At 41.1% G+C, this 21,486-nt stretch overlaps 1 protein-coding gene across 3 annotated transcripts in view; it reads left to right on the forward strand.

Annotated features, from left to right (window-relative positions):
• Positions 1 to 10,357, forward strand: part of BCR (BCR activator of RhoGEF and GTPase) — a 71,958-nt gene extending 61,601 nt beyond the window's left edge. For 2 of the 3 annotated variants that reach the window (XM_073674109.1, XM_073674121.1), the window contains exons 22-23: positions 1,813 to 1,975; positions 5,862 to 10,357. In XM_073674109.1, the coding sequence (XP_073530210.1) occupies positions 1,813 to 1,975; positions 5,862 to 5,951 (253 nt within the window). In that variant the 3' untranslated portion in view covers positions 5,952 to 10,357. The remainder of the gene's footprint in view (positions 1 to 1,812; positions 1,976 to 5,861) is intronic. The other variant, XM_073674114.1, reaches the window with a different exon arrangement.
• The last annotated feature ends 11,129 nt before the right edge of the window (positions 10,358 to 21,486 follow it).

Below are 21,486 nucleotides of genomic sequence, written 5' to 3' on the forward strand. Positions count from 1 at the left end.
GATTGACGTGCACGTCAGCATGACAATGATCCAAAACACACATCTGCTGCATTTCTGAAGACGAACAGGGAGAAAGTGATTCAGTGACCAAGTATGTCTCCTGATCTGCACCTATGGGAAATTCTGAAGAGAGAAGTTGGGCCTAACTCTCCATCCAGCATCCAAGCTCTAAAAGAGGTCATTCTTTAATAATGAAAAAAGATACATGTCACAATATGTCGGCAACTTGTTAATTCCATGCCTTTCTGCTAAACCATCACCCTTTTCTTCTAAGCAAGGCTCACTTGTTGAGGCACAATTTTTAAAAAAGTGTAATAAATGTGGCGCAAGGCATATATTCAAGATTTTGGTGTGAGTTAGGTTAGAAATCTTGCACTTTTAGCTTTGTGAATCTCTACTCTTTTGTTCTAAACATTGATACATCACATCCGCATCTTCTAATTTTTTCAATATATCTTTATTTATTCGTTTATAAAAGAAACAGAGGTACAATCACAAGGCACTAACCATACCAAAATAAAGAAGAATCACTGTGAGAGAGTAATAACCATAGATCGTGTTATCAATTCCAAGAATCCACACAGTCTAGGACCTTAACATAAAACGTATACTGAAGGCAGAATATTAATTCCCTAAACATAATCTCACAGTCAAAGTGATCGAACATCAACATACGAGTAAGTTCAGAGGAAGAAAGAAGGAGAAAAGCAGAAGAGATACTGAGAGAAGAGAGAGGGAAGGTGGGAGGACGGGAAGAAGTGGGGAAAGGGGAATATATGTAAAGGATGGGGTTGAAAAAATGTGTACTCAGTTATCCCTAATTAGAACCAGATATTCAGCAGAGGATCTAAATTCCAGCCAGTAAAGTCAAGGTTTATAAAAGCGGTCATAGGAATTATTGATCATAGAGTTCCTCCATAAGCATCACTTCATTCATCTTCGCAAACCAGAGGCAAATTTCCATAGTAGAGGAATACATGCTCTGGTTGCCACGGTTAAGTGTTTCAGGATTGAGTTTCTGTATATTTTTAATGGTATATCACAATGATGGAGAAGGATGAGAGCCGGGTTCAGGTCAGAGATGAGGTCTGTGAGTTTAAGTATCACTTGTACTTTTTCCCAAAAAGGTGAGCGTACCCTACAGGACCAAAAAAATGTGTAACTGGTCACCCTCCTCCTCCCCATATCTCCAACACATGGGGCTTGCATCTGGGAAGAACGAATGCAGGCGAGTAGGGGACCCTATACCATCGAGATAGTAATTTATATCTGGCTTCATGCAAGTAGGAGCAGATAGAGGATTTGTACGTTAAAATAAAAATACACTGCCACAGATCCCTTGACAGTGAGACCCAGGTCATTCTCCCATTGGATTTGAACACGGGTGTTAGGTTGTTCTGGGGGCTCGATCAGCAGAGAGTATGAGAAGGACAATGTATGTTACAAGGCACCTGTGTCCGAGCAAGCAGTTTCGAATGCTGTCTTGTTATTGTAGAACAGCTTTGAAAGGAAAAAGTGGGAAAACTGACTCTCCAGATTCCTAGTGGGAAGAGCTGCATCTTCTATTTGAAAATTGATATAGAGGCTGCTTAATAAGCTGAAGCTGATATTTTAATATTTGCATTGATATCTTCTATCAAGCTAATGTTAATTTTTTACCTTGATTTACTGTAAGCAAGAAGATTATAATGTGAAGAAATGGAACCCGTCCTAAATTTTTCTCTCAAGAATTCTCCAGATTTTAACACAGAATCAAATCAAGTAACTAATTCTTTATGGTACTGTGATTATATCTTTTATTTTTCTTGTCAGGGTGGCTGACAAAGAGAGTCAGAATAAGATGTCCCTTCATAACATTGCCACAGTCTTCGGCCCAACTTTACTCCGCCCTTCAGAAAAGGATAGCAAGATCCCTACCAACTCCTCTCAGCCGATCAGTATGGCAGACAGCTGGAGTTTGGAAGTGATGTCACAGGTAATGTGGAAGAATACTTTGAGAAACACATTTTTTTTAGTTTGAAGGTAATTTAGAATTTTTTTAGTTACAAAATTGTCTATTTTTTATCAACTTTTTATGTAAAACGTTTTTTTAATATTTTTTTTCTCCATGTTTCTATTTATATTGAAAAAAAAAACGCAATAAACTTTGCAGTTTTCATTGGTCAATAATCTTCAGTACAAGCTGACACTCCTGTTCTGTAGGGATCACTGTTCAGTAGTCGTCTCATTATCATAGCAGGCAGGAATACTTCAAATGTTTCATGTGTTGTGTTTTTTTTCATTATTTATACACACACTTCTCAACATTGAAATTGCAATGTCAAGAATTAAAAGTCAGGTAATTATGGAAATAACAGCAGCAATAGACATGTTAATGTTATGTAAACGATGAAAAGATGTAAAAAACATTTTCAAAACATCTCGATTTATTAAGTACTGAGTATGATCACTACGTGTAGAAATCCCCGCACTTACACACCTTGGCTGATATCAATGAGGTTAGTAATGGTTATCTGAGGAGTTCTGCCATGCTGAATGCTCTTCGTGAACATTCATAAAAAAGCGGGCACAGTTAAATAACAATAAATAGAATGTTAACCAGCGTAAAATTAAAAAAGTCACAAGAAGAGGAAGATAACACACATAGAAGACTGTCCATCCAAAAATACAAAAATAGTTATTAGGGTCAACCGGACACATCTAAAAACAATTAAAAATAATATGGCAGCAGAATCCTATCACAGCAAAAGAATCTCAACTCTTCGATTATAAGGTAATAAACACCAGAGTAGTCTGCATACACCTGAGATAAGATATGTTTTGTATTTGGCATCCAATACATATGCAAATTTAATATTTAAAAAACAAAAACATGTCAAAAAGATAAACACCCAGTAAGAATATATAGTGCTGATGATCGATAACAGTATAAAGCAGAATACATAAATAGAAAGAAAAGACTGTGATAATGTACTAAAATATGTGTAAAGATATATTATTTTTTGTATCTGAGGAATAAACCCTGGGAAAAAATACACTAAGTGCTAATATTCCCTTAACTCCGTAGCATTATAGCACAGAATGCAAGTGAAGGAAAAAGACACGAGGGACACAAATGAAAAAATGTCTATAGAGAATAAAATGCATCCAAATACTAGGTTCTTCTTTTTGTTTCATTTGTATTCTGCACTAGATTGTTATTGATTTTAGGGAATATTACCCTGGCAAAAAAGTGCTATATCCCTTTGATATACATTTTTTGTATCTTTACACATACTTTTGTACATTATTACTTAGTCTTTTCTTTCTACTTATTTGTTTTGCATTATAATGTTATTCATCATTAGCACTCTGTATATTCTTACTGGGTTTTTATCTGTTTGACATGTTTTTGGCTTTTTAAATATCGATTCCGCATATCTTTGCTAGTTCTGCTTTCTTATGTTTTGTATTTGGCATCCTATACATATACATCTTATCTCAGGTGTGTGGGGATCATTCTGGTCTTTATTAACTTATGACTGAAGGGTTGAGTTTCTTGTCCAGTGGTAGGATTCTCCTACCATATTATGGTTTTTAATTGTTTTTAGATGTCTCTCTGGTTGTCCCATATTTTTGTATTTTTTGGATGTGCAGTCTTCTGTGTGTTATCTTCCTCTTCTGGTTGAATGCACTTGGGCTCGTAAATCCTCAAGATCCGCTGCTGGCAGCTCCCTTTTGCAATTGTTGACCAATGACATCCCATATGTGCTCAATGGGGGACAAGTTTGGAGATGGTTTAGGCCATGCAGGCTGCTCACAGTAGCATGAGCAACTTGCGGCCTTGTGTTGTCATATTGAAATATGGCTGCTGGAACACTTGGGAGAAATGGCCTTATTACTGGTTCCACCACCAAATCAATGTAACATTGAGCAGTTAGTGTACCTGGAAAAAAAACTGGAGGAGTCCAGTGACCGTACATTATCTGCCTCACACCATAAACTTGGGAGTAGGACTGGTGTGATATTCCCTCATAAAGGCCTCTTCATGGCGTTGCCCACATGGTCTCTTCAGATTTGAAGGATGGAGCGTAGTGATCCAATCTGTACTGGAAGTGAAATATGTCACATACCAAGCCTAATGCATCAAACTGTGTCTGTACAAACCATCAGAAGGTGCTTGCATGGCATTGAACTATGAGCCAGACGTCCAGCTACAGGTGTTGATCTTAGGTCACCGCTCTCAAAGGCTATCATGGTGCAGAGAAAGACAGCAATGGAGGGTTAATTGGAGGTCTAGCCTCTTCAGCAATGAGTCACGCTTTTTTTGTCTTTCACTCAATAATTGCCAGAGATTAGAAAAAATATATCACTAGGGGGTTAAAGGCATCTAGAACCACAGGACAAAAAACCCATTAAGAAACATGTAATTTTTTTTTAGATATGCACCAAGAATAGATCAGAGAAACAAAAAATGGCACCAAAAATACCTATACAAAAACGTATGGAGTATATACCTCAAAATGGGGCAAACACACAGAATTAGGCTACGTTCCCACAATGAGCTTTTGGTGTGTTTTTGATGATGCGTGTTTTCTCTGCGTCAAAAATGTAGCGTCTTACAGTTCTAGCAAAGTGGATGGGATTTTTCTTTTTAACGCTGCATAAACTGACCTACCGTGTGTTTTTCAAATCCACAGCTTGACAATTTCTTTTGCGGGTACGCTGAGTTTTCTGTGTGGAATTTCCACATAGACTTACATTAGATGCAGAAAATCAGCAGGTAAAGAACGCACATGCGCTTTTAGCGCGTCTGTGACGGAAATGCATGAAAAATGCATGTGATCCGCACCGAAGTATGTCAATAAAGTTTTGTCATAGCAAAAAAAACAGGAAGTATCAAAAACAATGCAGCTTTATTTAAAGCATGACACACCAAACGGAGACAAAAAAAAGCGCAGCATTAAAAACGCATGTTAAAAAGCTCACACAAAAACACAATGAAAAAAACGCAAGTAACCTATTTTAAATAGTAGTTGCAGAAATTCTGCAACATCAAAAACGCACCAAAAGCTTATCGTGGGAACAGCCTAACGAACAAAAGGGAGTCAGTAGGTGCATAACTCCAATCTCAGCAAGGTAGCAACACCTGTCAGATATACACTGACATACAAGAGGTTTTGGTGCGCTTTTTGTGTGCGGGAAAAAACACAGCCTTTTACAGTAACAAAATAAAATAAAATGAATGTGATGTCTAAAATCCCTTTCACATAGCGCATTTTTTTTCTTGAATCTTTTAACCTGTGGTGCATTTTTTTAAAAATCGCAGCACGTCCATTCTTTCAGTGTTTTTAATGCAGTTTTCCCCAAAAGGCTTAGTAAAAAAAAAAGCAACAAAAATACATGTAATTTACACTGCAGTTTTCTGGCCTTGACCTGTGTGTTGTTAAGGCAGAAAAAAATGCGTCAAAAACAGTACCTGTGGAGATACCCTTACTTGAACAATCATACATAACAATTTTATGCATAGTTCAAAATGGCTTTAAATAGCTTACGTAAGAATAGTAATTTTGTGTACAAAGGCTTTCTATTCTGTGGATCAACCAACCCGAGAAACACCTATTTGGCCGCATCATTGCTAGTCTTTACACACGAGACTGCCAATTATAGCTCCATTTTCTAGGTGTTTGCTAATATTGGAGCTACACCAACTGAATTTCTCTGTGGTTGGACTCAATAAAATACTGCAAAAAAAATGTGTATATATCTGAAGGCAAGAAACGCAGTGGATAGAAAACATTTTAGATTTGCATTGTTTTATATTGTAACTTGTTTTGAGCCTGAATTTCTGTTTTACCTTTTTTTCTTTGATTATCTTCCAGGTGCAGGTTCTGCTGTATTTTCTACAACTAGACACCATTCCCACCCCAGACAGCAAACGTCAGAGCATACTTTTCTCAACTGAAGTGTAATCCAGTACTCCCCACCGCGAGACATATTGCTGCAGCAGAGCAAGTGTGCGGCCTCTGTGGACTTTTTTTACCAGCCTTTTATCGTCTCCCAGGAGAGGGAGCTGTATGAATGAGGGACAGCAATTTTTCTTTAATCCATATGAGGCTTGCACTAGAATATTACTAGCACTGAAAGTGCTATGTTTCTAATTTATTTATTTATTAGCTGATAGATAAGCTGTAGTTCATCCGTGGAGCCATGGCTTCCATTCCTAAGAGACAGAATTTTGTAGAAGACATCCATTTCTCTTCAAGAAACAAACCATCCTAAGGATTTTCTGTAGATTTGTTCACCAAAATAGAAAATCCAGTGCGTCCTTTCCTTTATACAAATGATTGCTTTGTATGTCTAATGAACCCGAAATGTCATGTTCTCTGGTTACAATTTTAGATAATCTTGTTAGAAGTTGAGCTCATACTTGTCAATGCACAGTGTTAACATGATATATAAATGCAATAGCTAATAATGAATATATCTAGGATTCTTTCTAATAAGCTTCAGATCTTGATGGCCTATCCTGACACCTACCAGCCAAGCCAAGACTGACCTGCTGCTGAATTAACCTTTCCAATGCTGGATATATCTGAGGTCCACCTTTTTAGCACTGCGATGTTCTTTGCAGGACGTCCTTGTGCCTGTTGTTTCAGGTGTATTTTGTAGTAGTTTTTAGAACATTTTTTATTGTCTGTTGTATTTGCAGCATGTTTTAGCTGGCTCTTTCTTCTGACTGGCCTTTTAAGAATTATAGCCAAAAAATGTCGGGATCCAGTTTTATGCAGGAATTGTAAAGTGTATTTTATCATAACCAGTTCATTCTCAGCCCATTGGTATAGACAAGTGTATGCTTTACACTCCAGGTGTACATCACCGTGCAGCTACCCTTACATTTACAAGATATGATTGTTAGAATATGATCTCATGGCCTTGGCTTATTTCTTTAATTTGTGCAGCATCAACCAGCGGATGCATATACCATGTCATCAGATAAATTGTCTACACTGGGATCTAAAGCCATAAAGTGAGTTACTGACTTCATCCAAGTATTTCCTCCACTCCGAGGCTGACGAAATAATGTCTTGGACAATGTTACAATCTGAAAGCGGAGCTGGTCTCTGCCTTCAGGTGCTTCATATTGTGGACCACAGGAATTCACTGCCAGAAATGTGGATACATTGTCTCCATATACTTCACTACCCTGATGTACAGTTTTTGGAGCGATCTGTACACAAGGAGTACAAAGGCATGTTATGTGTGTGTTGTGCTATGAAGTAGGCTGCCTTGCTTTTTTGGGGAGTTATTGTAGGGCAGTTACTGAGCACATATGGCAATTTTGTGTCTGATGTCTTGTAATGTGGAGCCAGAATCCTCCTAAGGCTATGTGCCCACGATGCAGAAATGGTCCGGATTTTTTCCTGAGCGTTTCTGCATCTCTCTGGCAGAAAAAAACTCATGCGGATTTTCCTGCCAGGGACATGCGGAAGTGAAGCGTTCTTCACATGCATTTCCGCATGCGGGTTGACAAGCGCTTTTCAAGCAATTTTTTGCATCACTTGGAAAGTGCTTGTCAACTTGGTCACACTATATAAATCCATGCAAACGGCATGGATTTATATACTGTGACCGAAAGAATGGTAAAAAATAAAAAATAAATCTATATTTACCTTCCGATGGCCCCCGCAGTCTTGCTTTGCTCCGTCCTGGCTTGCCGGCAGATCGCGGTACACTGAAGGACCTGCCGACGTCAGCGTCGTGTGACCAGTCACATGACTATGACGTCAGAGCAGGTCCTCCAGTCCATCGCGATCTGCCGGCAAGGGAGGACAAGCGCAGCAGGGGCCATCAGAAGGTAAGTATAACATTTATTTTTTATTTTATTCTTTTTTTCACAGGTACTATGGTTCCCGGGTCTGGATGAGAGTCTCCTCTCCCCTTGACCCGGGCACCATCCGCACATTGAACGCCTGTATTCCGCATGTGCTTATCTAGTGAAGCGGAATTCATGTGTTCTAATGCAAGTCAATGGCGGCGAAAACGCAGCACTTCCACAAAATAATTGGTAGTGCTGCTTTTTTTTCCGCAATGATAATCACCATGGCAGGCCTTCTACCATGCATTTTTAAGCGTTTCTGCAGCGTTTTTGCTGCTGCTGAAACGCTTAAAACGCATCGTGGGCACACAGCCTAAGGCTATGTTCACATACAGCAAAACAATGCTGTCTTGGCAGTAAAAACGCTGCATTCAAACAGCAGGTTTTGCTGCACTTTCGTGGCGTTTTTGCAACTTTACTTTTAGCTGCAGACGACAGGGTTTGTCCTCAGTAGATGTTTAATAAAGTTTGTTTTATTAAAAACGCAGTAAAACCTGTTTGCTGCGTTTTTGCAGTGTTTTTGCACTTTTTCATTGCTTTCTATGGATGAAAAACGCTGCAAAAACTTTGAAAGAATTTTCATATTGCAGATTTCAATAACGCTGCATTTGTCAAATTCAGTCAGGAGAAAAAGAAACGTATGCATGAATTTCTGAAATCTGTTACCTTTTGCAGGAACTGTAAACGCATCTTCTTCTTTGCATAAAAAAAAATACGTTGTATGTGAACATAGACTAAATGATTTAGTGGAGGGGAAAAAAATAATTAGACAAATATTGGAGAATCCTTATTTAGGGTTGAAAGAAATTACTTAAATGTGAAACTTCCTCATGCCTCTTCCACCATGTTGTCTTCGATAATCAGAATCAAGTTCTTAGAACTTTGTCAATCAGTGGACTATAGAGAAATAATTTATCTACGTTGAATGTGTTAAGAACCAGCAATGTCAAATCAGAATCATTCAAAACTGTGAAGTAATGTTACCTGGCTTGTTAATAGCGGCTAAACAGAATGTGACACAAAAAAACTAACAGAGCAACAGTAGTAGGGTCAACTTTAGAACGGATTTCCACATTGGTTAGAAATGTTTCAGATATTCCATTTGGATTTATGGGCGGAAAAACGACGCAAAATAGATAACATTTGAACCTATTTTAACAACATGTTGCAGACTTTTTTTGTTTAGAGAATGACCTGCAATGCAGATTTTTGAAGTGATAGCATGTTTGACTTTAATGGGGAAATCATAATGCAAATCAAATTCTTTTGTTGTGAATTACCTCCAAAAATATGCAGAAGTGTAAACTGTTCTGAGAATAAAAATGGTACACTCATCTTAATTTTCTACCATACTCGTGGGAAGGCTTTCCTGCTCCCCCTTCCAATCTCTGTTTACTGGTCCCTCTAAGTTGTGTTGACACTTGACAACTTCTGTGGTCACTTGTGCTGACAACAATCACTGTACTAGAAAGTACATGGAACCAGGGGACACCAGAGAAGGTAAACCAGGGAAATGGAATAAAGAGAGGAATCTGAAGTTTTTTTTTTCAAGATCAATTGTAGGAAGATAAAAAATCTGCAAAATTTCATGTGGATTTTCTGCCCAGTTTCCCTGCAGATCTTGGATTTTATTTGTTGCAAAATCTTCAGCAAATCTGACACATTTGGACATAGCCTGAATTTTTTTTATATACTTGTGTAGTTTTGAAGTTTGGACCACCCCCAAAAAGGACACTGCCTAAGTTTTATAAAATTTTATATTCACAGATCCAAAGCCAGTGTCAATTTATTAAACATTTGATATTTTTTCGATTTACCAGTTCTCTTCTAAAAAAAAGTAACTTGTAATGTGAATTTACACTTAAAACTTTTTTTAATGATTTGTAGGTAAATAATAACACCCATTCTATAGTAAGTCACCGAAATGTCACTTAACAGCACTTTCAATTAATGGCTTCTACTTGTGGTAGTATAGGAGAAATGAGATTTAGTTCACACTCAGGTAGCCTTCATCTATAATGTACCTGTGTGGTTTTCCCTCCTATGTAGTAGCCTGATATAGTGTCTTTATGGCTCCATATAAAGAGCATTATTTGTAAGTGTTGTTCTGATGCATTGGTTTCTCTACTAGTTGTCCAATGGCTTGCTGATATGAAGGAGCAAATTCTGATTTACCACAAACCTTTATGGGCAACTTTTTATATGAAAGCATTTTACACTTGTTCTATTTTACTCTGTCCTGTGTACAGAGTCGGCATTTATTACAATTAGGAGGATTCTGAAAGCCACTACCATTAGAATGTTTCCGCTAAGATAAGCTTGGTATTTTCACCCCAGTTTTAGGGGTAAGAACAAGAAGCCTAGATACATTGATGGTTTTTAGTTTTTTTATTTTCCAAATTTAGATAAATAATATTTAAAAAGGGAATTATATTGTATTTGTTTAAAAATCCAAATGCATTTTTAGCCTCTGTTTGTACACAAGCTATTCAATAAAACTAAAGCTGGAACTAAATTTTGTCTGCTAAATGTATTTATTACAACTTCTTAAACTGGGCAGGACATCGGGGAAGAAATAAAATATATGTAATTTGTAGAACTTAATTATTACCTCAGTTTCAAGGGCTAGTTACAACAGAGCAAAGGAAACTGATTCTTAGGCTATGTGCCCACGATGCAGAAATGCTCAGGATTTTTTCCTGAGCGTTTCTGCATCTCCCTGACAGAAAAAACGCATGCGGATTGTACATGCGGATTTTACATGCGGATTGTACATGCGTTTTTCCTGCCAGGGACATGCGGATGTGAAGCGTTCTTCATGTGCATTTCCGCATGCGGGTTATCAAGCGCTTTCCAAGCGATTTTAGCATCACTTGGAAAGTGCCTGACAACTTGGTCACACTATATAAATCCATGCAAACGGCATGGATTTATATAGTGTGACCGAAAGAATGTTAAAAAATAAATATATTTACCTTCTGATGGCCCCCGGTGTCTCTATTCGATGCGTCTCGGCTTGCCGGCAGCTCGCGGTACACTGAAGGACCTGCCGACGCCAGCAGTCACGTGACCCGTCACATGACTAAATGACGTCATGGCAGGTCCTTGAGTCCACCGCTATCTGCCGGCAAGCCAAGACAAAGACACCGGGGGCCATCAGAAGGTAAGTATAATATTTATTTTTTATTTTATTCTTTTTTTTACAGGTTCTATGGTACCCGGGTCCGGAGGAGAGTCTCCTCTTCTCCAGACCCAGGTACCATCCGCACATTGAAACGCTTGGATTCCACATGTACAGATGCTGTGATGCGGATTCCATGCGTTCCAATGCAAGTCAATGGCGGCAAAAACGCAGCGCTTCCGCAAAATAATTGGTAGTGCTGCGTATTTTTCCGCAATGATAATCCGCAGCGGAAATTTCCGCAGCATGTGCACAGCACATGTGGATTATCATTGGGGAACATGGCAGACCTTCTACCAAGCGTTTCTTACGCGTTTCTGCAGCGGAATTGTCACTGCGGAAACGCTTAAAAAACGCATAGTGGGCACAAAGCCTTAAACTGGGAGAACAAAACAGAGAAGATCAGGGAGTGTGAAGTCAAACACCTAACCTCTTTATATACACTACCGTTCAAAAGTTTGGGGTCTGTAAGGCAGCACTAGACATCATAATGGGGGTTACTTGCTTCGCTGCGTCAATCAATGCACACGTGCAATGTCTTTACGTTTTTCTCACAATGTTGCAGTTTATTACTTCATAAGCCACAGTTCACCAGGTCCAACTCCGTGGCACGCCGACACACATATCTACAATATTCATGAGCCAAGTGGCACACAGGCCCACTTGCTCCAGGTTACAGCCTACGGCAAGGTAATAAATTATCAATGTCCATATCAACGTCCATGTAACAAAGTGTATTACCTTTGCCGGGTTTAGCTGTCTCAGTCCATTTAATCCGCCACCACTGTGGCTTTGTGGCTTCCCAGGTAGGGGTCTCCAGCCGTCGTTCCCTCAAAGGCCACTGACATCCACACAGGATCCAGGCTTTGCCTTTCAGGACTCCTCACCAAGCCTCTGCCTTCCAAGGCCACTAGCATCCACACAGGATCCAGTCTCGACCTTTCAAGTACCAGGCTTCACTCCAAAGCCGCTGCCTTCCAAGGCCACTAGCATCCACCCAGGATCCAGTCTCGACCTTTCAGGTACCAGGCTTCACTCCAAAGCCGCTGCCTTCCAAGGCCACTAGCATCCACACAGGATCCAGTCTCGACCTTTCAGGCTGCCAGGCTTCACTGTATCACGGTGTCCCACACACACGGGGAACAGGCCTCACGCCCAACACACCGAACACACCTGTCTCCCATCAAGCAGGGTTTATACATGCATCCTGTGCACACACACACACATACTGACAGGACCTTGCTGATGTCACAGTCATGTGATCAGTCACCTGAGGGGGAAGGTACAGGGTCAGGTAAAACACATCCTGGACCATTACCGTAATGCCAGCAAGTCGCTGCATTACAGGTCATTTAGAAATGTCATTATTTTTGAAAGAAAAGCACATTTTTTTCAATGAAGCTAACATTAAATGAATCAGAAATACACTCTATACATTGTTAATGTGGTAAATGACTATTCTAGCTGCAAACGTCTTGTTTTTTTTGCAATATCTACAAAGGTGTATAGAGGCCCATTTCCAACAACCACCACTCCAGTGTTTTAATAGTACATTGTGTTTGCTAACTGTGTAAGAAGGCTAATGGATGTTTAGAAAACCCTAGAAAACCCTTGCACAAGTATATTAGCCCAGCTGAAAACGGTTTGGCTGATTTGAGAAGCTATAAAATTGACCTTCGTTTTGAGCTAGTTGAGAATCTGGAGCATTACATTTGTTTGTTCTATGAAATTCTCAAAATGTGCAGAAAAAAGAGAACTTTCATGTGAAACTTGACAGTCTATACTTGTTCTTAGAAATGAAGGCTATTCCATGCGAGAGATTGCCAAGAAACTGAAGATTTCCTACAACGGTGTGTACTACTCCCTTCAGAAGAGAGCACAAACAGGCTCTAACCAGAGTAGAGAGAGAAGTGGGAGGCCCTGCTGCACATCTGAGCAACAAGACAAGTACATTAGAGTCTCTAGTTTGAGAAATCGATGCCTCACAGCTCCTCAACTGGCAGCTTCATTGAATAGTACACGCAAAACGCCAGTGTCAACTTTAACAGTGAAGAGGCGACGCCTGGATGCTGGCCTTCAGGCAAAGTGGAAAAGAAAAAAACATCTGAGACTGGCTAATAAAAGGAAAATAATATGGGCAAAAGAACAGACAATGGATAGAGGAAGATTGGAAAAAAGTTTTATGGACAGACAAATCAAAGTTTGAGGTGTTTGGATCACACAGAAGAACATTTGTAAGACGCAGAACAACTGAAAAGATGCTGGAAGAGTGCCTGAAGCCATCTGTCAAGCATGGTGAAGGTAATGTGATGGTCTGGGGTTGCTTTGGTGCTGGTAAAGTGGGAGATTTGTACAAGGTAAATGGGATTTTGAATAAGGATGGCTATCACTCCATTTTGCAACGCCATGCCATACCCTGTGGACAGCGCTTGATTGGACCTAATTTCATCCTACAACAGGACAATGACCCAAAGCACACCTCCAAATTATGCATGAATTATTTAGGGAAGAAGGAGGCAGCTGGTATTCTATATGTAATGGAGTGGCCAGCGCAGTCACCAGATCTCAACCCCATTGAGCTGTTGTGGGAGCAGCTTGACCGTATGGTACGCAAAAAGTGCCCATCAAGCTAATCCAACTTGTGGGAGGGGCTTCAGGAAGCATGGGGGGAAATTTCTCAAGATTACCTCAGCAAATTAACAGCTAGAATGCCAAAGGTCTACAATGCTGTAATTGCTGCAAAGGGAGCATTCTTTGACGAAAGCAGAGCTTAAAGGAGAAAATTTATTCTTTCAAATAAAAATCATTATTTCTAACCTTGTCAATGTCTGGACTATATTTTCGATTCATTTTGCAACTCATTTGATAAATAAAAGTATGAGTTTTCATGGAAAACACAAAATTGTCTGGGTGACCCCAAACTTTTGAATGGTAGTGTATGTACAATAAGCTCTGGCAGCATCTTAATCCTCTTTTCCAATTTAAGACCTCATGCAGACATCCATGGATCTCGGACTTCGATGCACTGATTGGCTGCAGCTGTCTCGACTCAAGCGTCACAGGTTCATATGTTTCTATGAGGCTGTCACGCTCGGATCAGGAAAGCCGCGGCCAGTCCGTGCATTAGCGGTACGTGCTCAGACCGATGTGCACAACAGTCTACATGAGCCCTAAGACCACAGCCCCTCTATCAGTATTTGCTCAGTATTGTTTCCCAGGAGTGGGTGATAAATGCAGAATTGTTGACTTGTTTCTATTATACCTTTTCTCTGATTGTTCCTCACGTGGTTTTGGTTTCCACTCCTGAGAAAGAAAATACTGACCAAATACTGATAGTGGGGCCATGGCCTAAAACTTATCGTTCATGTGTGCAGGAGAGATGGCTCTCTGCTTGCTACGGGTGGGTTTAAACCACCCGACTTGCTGCATTTAACGACTGCTGATCATCTACTTGTTTGCGGATCGGCTGTTGTTTAATAGCATATTTACACAGACAGACTGCATTTCCTATGTGCACTGAATGATCAGTATGGCTCCGTGCCCACGTTGCGTATTACAAGCGTATATGCTGCGGAATTTCCGCAGTGTAAACGCTTGTAAAACGCATGTATATCCGCACCCCGTGGTCCCCAATGGCATTCCGCAATGTCAATGCCCATGCTGCGGATTTTTCCGCAGCGTATATGCTGCGGTCAAACATCCGCAGCATGTTCATTAATTTTGCGGAAGCGCAGCAGAATCAATGTGCGGATGGTACCCAAGTCTGGATGAGAGGAGACTCTCATCCAGACCTGGGTACCAAAGAATCTGTAAAAAAAAAAGAAAAAATAAAGTTTATACTTATCTTCTGATGTTTTCCCGGTGTTTTCCCGCCGTCGCGCTGTTGTGTGAAGGACCTGCCACGTCATTGAGTCATGTGACCCGTCACATGACTCAATGATGTCACCGCAGGTCCTGCACACAACAGCGTGAGCCGCTCAAGACTCCGGACGGGGCAGAGAATGCATCGGAAAGTGAATATAAACTTTATTTTTTTTATTTTTTACCATTCTGCTTCTTTTTTTTTAACTATTACTTAGTCACACTATATAAATCCATGCCGGTTGCATGGATTTATATAGTGTGAACAAGTTGTCAAGCACTTTTCCAAGTGATGCTTAAATCACTTGGAGAAGTGCTTGATAACCCGCATGCGGAAATGCATGCAAAGACGCCTCACAAACTCTTCTACCTGGCGGGAAAACCGTATGTAAAATCCGCATGCGATTTTCCCGCCAGGGAGAAGCGTAAAAAATATGCTTCAGTTCCGCAACGTGGGCACTTAGCCTATTAGATAAAACTGCCATTTTTCTCGGCAACATCTATCATGCTTTCACAAAAGGATGCGCTGCCAAGAACGATGATTCTAGAGCAAGCTTAAAAATTATTTCACCTGACAAGCGAGCTTTTTGCTCACTCATCAGGTGATTGGCAACCTGTTTACACTGCCTGATTTTTGGGAAACAAGCGTTGCAAGGAACTCTCATGAAATTCACGATAAGGCTGTCTAACTTAAGTCTGTATACCCAATGAATGTACCTCCAAGAGTGCTGCATCTGTTTGTTTTGTTTTGCATTGCAGTATCTGATTAGATATTTCACTTTGTTAGAAACTGCTAAAGCTGAATTCACATGAATGAGTGAAATTTCGAGTTGTGATTGTGGACCTATGTGTCTGTGTGCAGCTCTGTGCGCTCATCTATATCTCATATGAATCCACATGCAAATCAGGCTGCACAGCTGAAATTACGCTTGTCTGAACTAGCAGCAATATGAGTTGGGCGTCTTAATCCATAATTTCAGAAGGATCAACTGTCTAATGCCTTTGAAATGTTTGTCCCATGCCAGGAAATGATAGTTCAACGTGCCTGATCTGGCAGTGGCTTATTCCTCTCTTCTCATTCAGAACACATGTATGCTCAACTGAGTTGAGAATGCATGTCCTGTAGAAAGTTTCTGAGTGTTCAGCTAACAGCCGTTGAAAGTGTATGGTCAGGTTAACTTTTTATCATTTATATATTACAAGAAACCGCACCGCCTGCAAATATAGCTTATCCTCCCTTTGAGTGCATTTTAGACAGCTGCTCTACCCTTGCATTGTACTATTTATCTATAAGCACAATTATTTCCTGGGTGCGGTATAAGTGAAGAGGGTTTAGATAAATAAATACAAAGCAAGTACAATAAACATGATCTATCAGTGCAGATTTATGCAGAGGGCGAGGACCCTGCCCACAAGGATTTACAATCTACTAATCTGGACATATTTTAGGAGAAGGGATTTCTTTTGTGTGCTTTGCTAAGCAATTTATAACATTTCATATTATCGATCCATGCTAAAAAGCTAAAGCAACCCTCCTTTCCCAGAGGGAGACACAGTAGGGATGGGTGTAACTGTAGTTTAACCTGAATTTTCAGGTGATGTGAGGAGTTGAATCTGAATGTCAAATAAATCTTAATTGTGCAGTAAATGTTGATTCATGACTTCTAAGCTTATAGCCTGAACATATTTCAGACACTACACATCATATCATTGCAACATTGGCAGACTGGTGAGGAGTCTTTCTGCAATATTTAGTTTTCCTTGTGAGAAAATATTCTGATTTCACATTTCTTGGACGTGAATGAAATGTAAGTCACCATGCATTGCTGGATGCTTTAATACTTTCCTGTTTGCAGGATTCCTGTACATGTTCAGAAACCTCAGTTATCCAAAGTTAATACAGTATGGCTATGTGCCCACGATGCAGAAATGCTCTGGATTTTTTCCTGAGCGTTTCTGCATCTCCCTGGCAGAAAAAACGCATGCGGATTGTACATGCAGATTGTACATGCATTTTTCCTGCCAAGGACAAGCGGATGTGAAGCGTTCTTCACTTGCATTTCCGCATTCGGGTTATCAAGCGCTTTCCAAGCGATTTTAGCATCACTTGGAAAGTGCTTGACAACTTGGTCACACTATATAAATCCATGCAAACAGCATGGATTTATATAGTGTGACTAGTGTTGAGCGATACCTTCCGATATCAGGAAATATCGTATCGGATTGGATCGGACCGATACTCAAAAAGTATCGGATATCGCCGATTCCGATACCGGAAACCAATGCAAGTCAATGGGACACTAATATCGGAATGAAAATAAACCCTTTCTTTCCTTGTAGGTTAATTCTACATGAAGTAAAACAACTAACAATAATGTAGAATGTATTATGCGAAAAGCCGGCAATTCATCAGCGGCATACACCGGTACCCGACAATTTAGAACAGAAAGAATAGAGCTTCACACATAGATTAGATAGATAGAAACATGTCAGCCACATATATATGAAGTACAGTGACAGTGTTGCTTACTGTACTTGTCATTTAGTGTAAAGGATTTATTAAAAAAAATAATAGTGTTTTCATGCACCGTCTCTTTAAAAAAGCCGGCCGGCAATTCAGCAGCGGTACCCGACAATTTATAACAGACAGAATAGAGCTTCACACATACATTAGATAGATAGAAACATGTCAGTCACATATATATGAAGTACAGTGACAGTGTTGGTTACTGTACTTGTCATTTAGTGTAAAGGATTTATTTAAAAAAATAATAGTGTTTTCATGCACCGTCTCTTTAAGAAAGCCGGCCGGCAATTCAGCATCTGTACCCGACAATTTAGAATAGAAGGAATAGAGAATTATACATAGATTAGATAGATAGAAACATGTCAGTCACATATATATGAAGTACAGTGACAGTGTTGATTACTGTACTTGTCATTTAATGTTAAAATAAAGGATTTATTTAAAAAAAAATTGGCGTGGGGTTCCCCTTAATTTTAGTCTCTAGCGGAGGTTAAGCAGACAGCTGGGGCAGATGTTTGAAGCCTGGGAAGGGGGTAATACCCACGGAGCTTCCCAGGCTACTAATATCAGCCCCCAGCTGAATACATAGCCTTTACTAGCTATTAAAATGGGGGACCCCCCCCAAAAAATGACGTGGGGTCCCCCCTAATTTAATAGCTAGCAAAGGCTAGGCAGACAGCTGGGGGCTGATATTAATAGCCCAGGAAGGGAGCCATGAATATTGGCCCCCTCCCAGGCTAGAAACACCAGCCGTCAGCCGCCCCAGAAATGGCGCATCCATAGGATGCGCCAATTCTGGCACTTAGCCTTGCTCTTCCACGCTGCTCTGGTGCGGTGGCAGGGGGTAATAGGGCTGGGGTTGATGTCAGCTTATAATGCCAGCTGACATCAAGCCCAGGTTAGTAATGGAGAGGCGTCTATAAGACACCCCCATTACTAACCCCATAGTCAAAGTTAAAAAAAAAAACACAAACACCCAGAATAAAGTCCTTTAATTGAAATAAACACACAATTCTTTATTGTTCTAAATTAAACCATACTTACCATCACGCCCATTCCAGCTGAAGCCAACGATCTCCTGCAATAAAAGAAAAATAATAAAGCAACCTCATCCTTACCTTTCCATGGTTCCCAGGACAGCTCCAGCTCTGCTACATCGAGATGACAGGCTGGACCGCAGCAGAACGCTGCCATCCAGCCTGTCATCCCGCGGACACTGAGAAGCGCAGGCATGCTTGCGCTCCTCAGTGTCTCTCTGTGACGGCATCCAGATGAGCCGACAATGAACTCGGCTCACCTCATGCACGTCACTGACAGCGTGGGAGAATTCTCCTGCACTCAGCGCTTCAGCGTGAGAATTTTCCCACGCTGTCAGTGACGTGCATGAGGTGAGGTCATGTCCAATGAACTCAGCTCACCTCATGCACGTCACTGACAGCGTGGGAGAATTCTCTCCCTGAAGCGCTGAGTGCAGGAGAATTCCCCCCCGCTGTCAGTGACGTGCATGAGGTGAGCTGAGTTCATTGGACATGACCTCACCTCATTCACGTCACTGACAGCGTGGGAAAATTCTCCTGCACTCAGCGCTTCAGCGTGAGAATTTTCCCACGCTGTCAGTGACGTGCATGAGGTGAGCCGAGTGTTATGTTCTGCTACCAAAGCTAAGGAAAGAGAGGAGATCTGTCCCTACTATAGGACTCAGCTGAATCCCTACGATGTAACAGGGAACCTGATCCTGCGATCAGACCTGCTAAAGTCCTAATCTAGTCTGTACGGAGACCTATAGATGTGGGGAGGGAATCCCTACAAGTACTAAGGACTGGGAGGAATATGGGACACCTCCTAACAGAAATAGTAGCAGACAGACGAACAAACAAAATAGATAGAACATAGAGGTCCGTAGACCAAGCAAACTAACAGAGCAAGATACAGAGCACAGGCTAGCTAGAAAGTAGATATACAATGAAGTCCAGCAAAGCCAGAAGGGCGGAGCAGGATTAAATAGGCCAACAAGGTCATGTGACCAGCAAAGGAAAAAAAACCTAAGAGCAAGGTTCTAACAGTACCCCCCCTTCTAAGAGGATCCTCCGGATCCCCTAGGACCAGGCTTATCAGGAAATCTCCTGTGAAACGCTCTGATAAGTCTGGACGCGGAAACATCATCTGACCTCACCCAAGAGTTATCCTCGGGTCCGAAACCTTTCCAGGCCACAAGATACTGCAAACTACCTCTATACCGTCTAGAGTCAAGGATGCGAGAAATTTCATATTCCCCGTCCTCCACCACCGGAGGAACAGAGGCAGAGGCGTCACCATCCGACACAACAGCTTTTTTTAACAGAGAGACATGAAAGACCGGATTAATTCTCCAGGAGGTAGGAACCTCCAACCTAACAGCAGATTGGTTGACAACCTGAAGCACCTTAAAGGGCCCTACAAACTTGGGACCCAATTTCTTAGAAGGAATCCTCAACCGCAGATTCCTAGAGGACAACCAAACCATGTCACCAACAGCGAACAAAACCTCCTGTCGTTTCCTATCAAAGTAGTCTTTAGATTTTCTGTTGGCCTCCTGAAGATTACCACGCACATCCGTCCAAACTCTCTCCAAATCACCGGAAAAATTCTCCTCCTCAGGCACGGCAGATCCCAACTTGGAGAACGACCCAAACGACGGATGTCTCCCAGAACAACAAAAAAAAGGCGAACAACCAGCAGAAGAAGATGTATGATTGTTCAGAGCAAATTCGGCAAGTGGCAGAAACTCAGACCACCCCTCTTGATTGTCTGCCACAAAACAACGCAAGAACTGCTCAACATCCTGGTTTTTCCTTTCTGTCTGGCCATTAGATTCAGGATGATATCCGGACGAAAACGACAAATGAATTCCCAACCTGTCACAAAAGGCACGCCAAAAACGAGCCACGAACTGAGGACCCCTATCAGAAACAATGTCAGTAGGAACGCCATGAAGTCTGACAATTTCCTTGACAAAGGCCTTAGCGAGAGTTTTAGCGCAGGGCAGTTTGACGAAGGGAACCAAGTGACACATCTTGCTAAAACGGTCCACGACCACCCAGATGACAGTAAAACCCTCAGAGGGGGGAAGGTCAGTTATAAAGTCCATAGCCAAATGTGTCCAAGGAGCACTGGGGACCTCCAAAGGACAAAGTAACCCCGCAGCAGGAGTATGTGAGGACTTAGATCTAGCACATATAGTACATTGGCGCACCCACTTAATGACTTCCTTCTGCCATCCAGGCCACCAAAAACTGCGACCCACCAGTCTCTTGGTCTCAGAGATTCCGGGATGACCTGCCAACCGAGATTCGTGACACTCAACAAACAAATCTCTCCTAAAGGTCCCAGGCACAAACAACCTCCCATGAGGAGTGTTAGATGGGGCATTCTCCTGAGCTTTAAGAATCTCATCTTCCAAAACGGAGTCTAAAGCAGCAATCACAACACCTTCTTGTAAAATGTTTTCCTCTTTCTCAGCACCGACTATGGGAGAAAAACTGCGAGACAAGGCATCCGCCTTAACATTCTTAGTACCAGGGATGTAAGTAACGGAGAAATTAAACCGCGAGAAAAACAGTGCCCACCTAGCCTGACGGGCATTCAGGCGCTTGGCAGCATCAAGATATATCAGATTTTTATGATCCGTAAGAACCTGAACGGGAAATTCCGCACCTTCCAAGAAGTGGCGCCAGTGTTCAAATGCGAGTTTAATAGCCAATAATTCCCGATTACCAATATCGTAATTCAATTCAGTCTCCGAAAATTTTTTTGAAAAAAAGGCACAGGGATGTAATCCATCCCCGTTATCCTGAGACAATACTGCGCCAACCCCCACAGAGGAAGCATCAACCTCAACCAAAAACGGCCTAGTAACATCAGGCTGCATAAGGATGGGAGCAGAGGTGAACCTCTCCTTGAGATACACAAAAGCTTCAATGGCCTCAGAAGACCACTGAACCGCATCAGCACCTTTCCTGGTGAGATCAGTCAGAGGTTTGACAATACTAGAAATTTTTTTTATGAATTTTCTATAGTAAT

This window comes from Phyllobates terribilis, unplaced genomic scaffold, assembly GCF_046119375.1.
Source record: "Phyllobates terribilis strain yellow unplaced genomic scaffold, ASM4611937v1 Scaffold_1__5_contigs__length_1240528914, whole genome shotgun sequence".
Classification (NCBI taxonomy): domain Eukaryota; kingdom Metazoa; phylum Chordata; class Amphibia; order Anura; family Dendrobatidae; genus Phyllobates; species Phyllobates terribilis.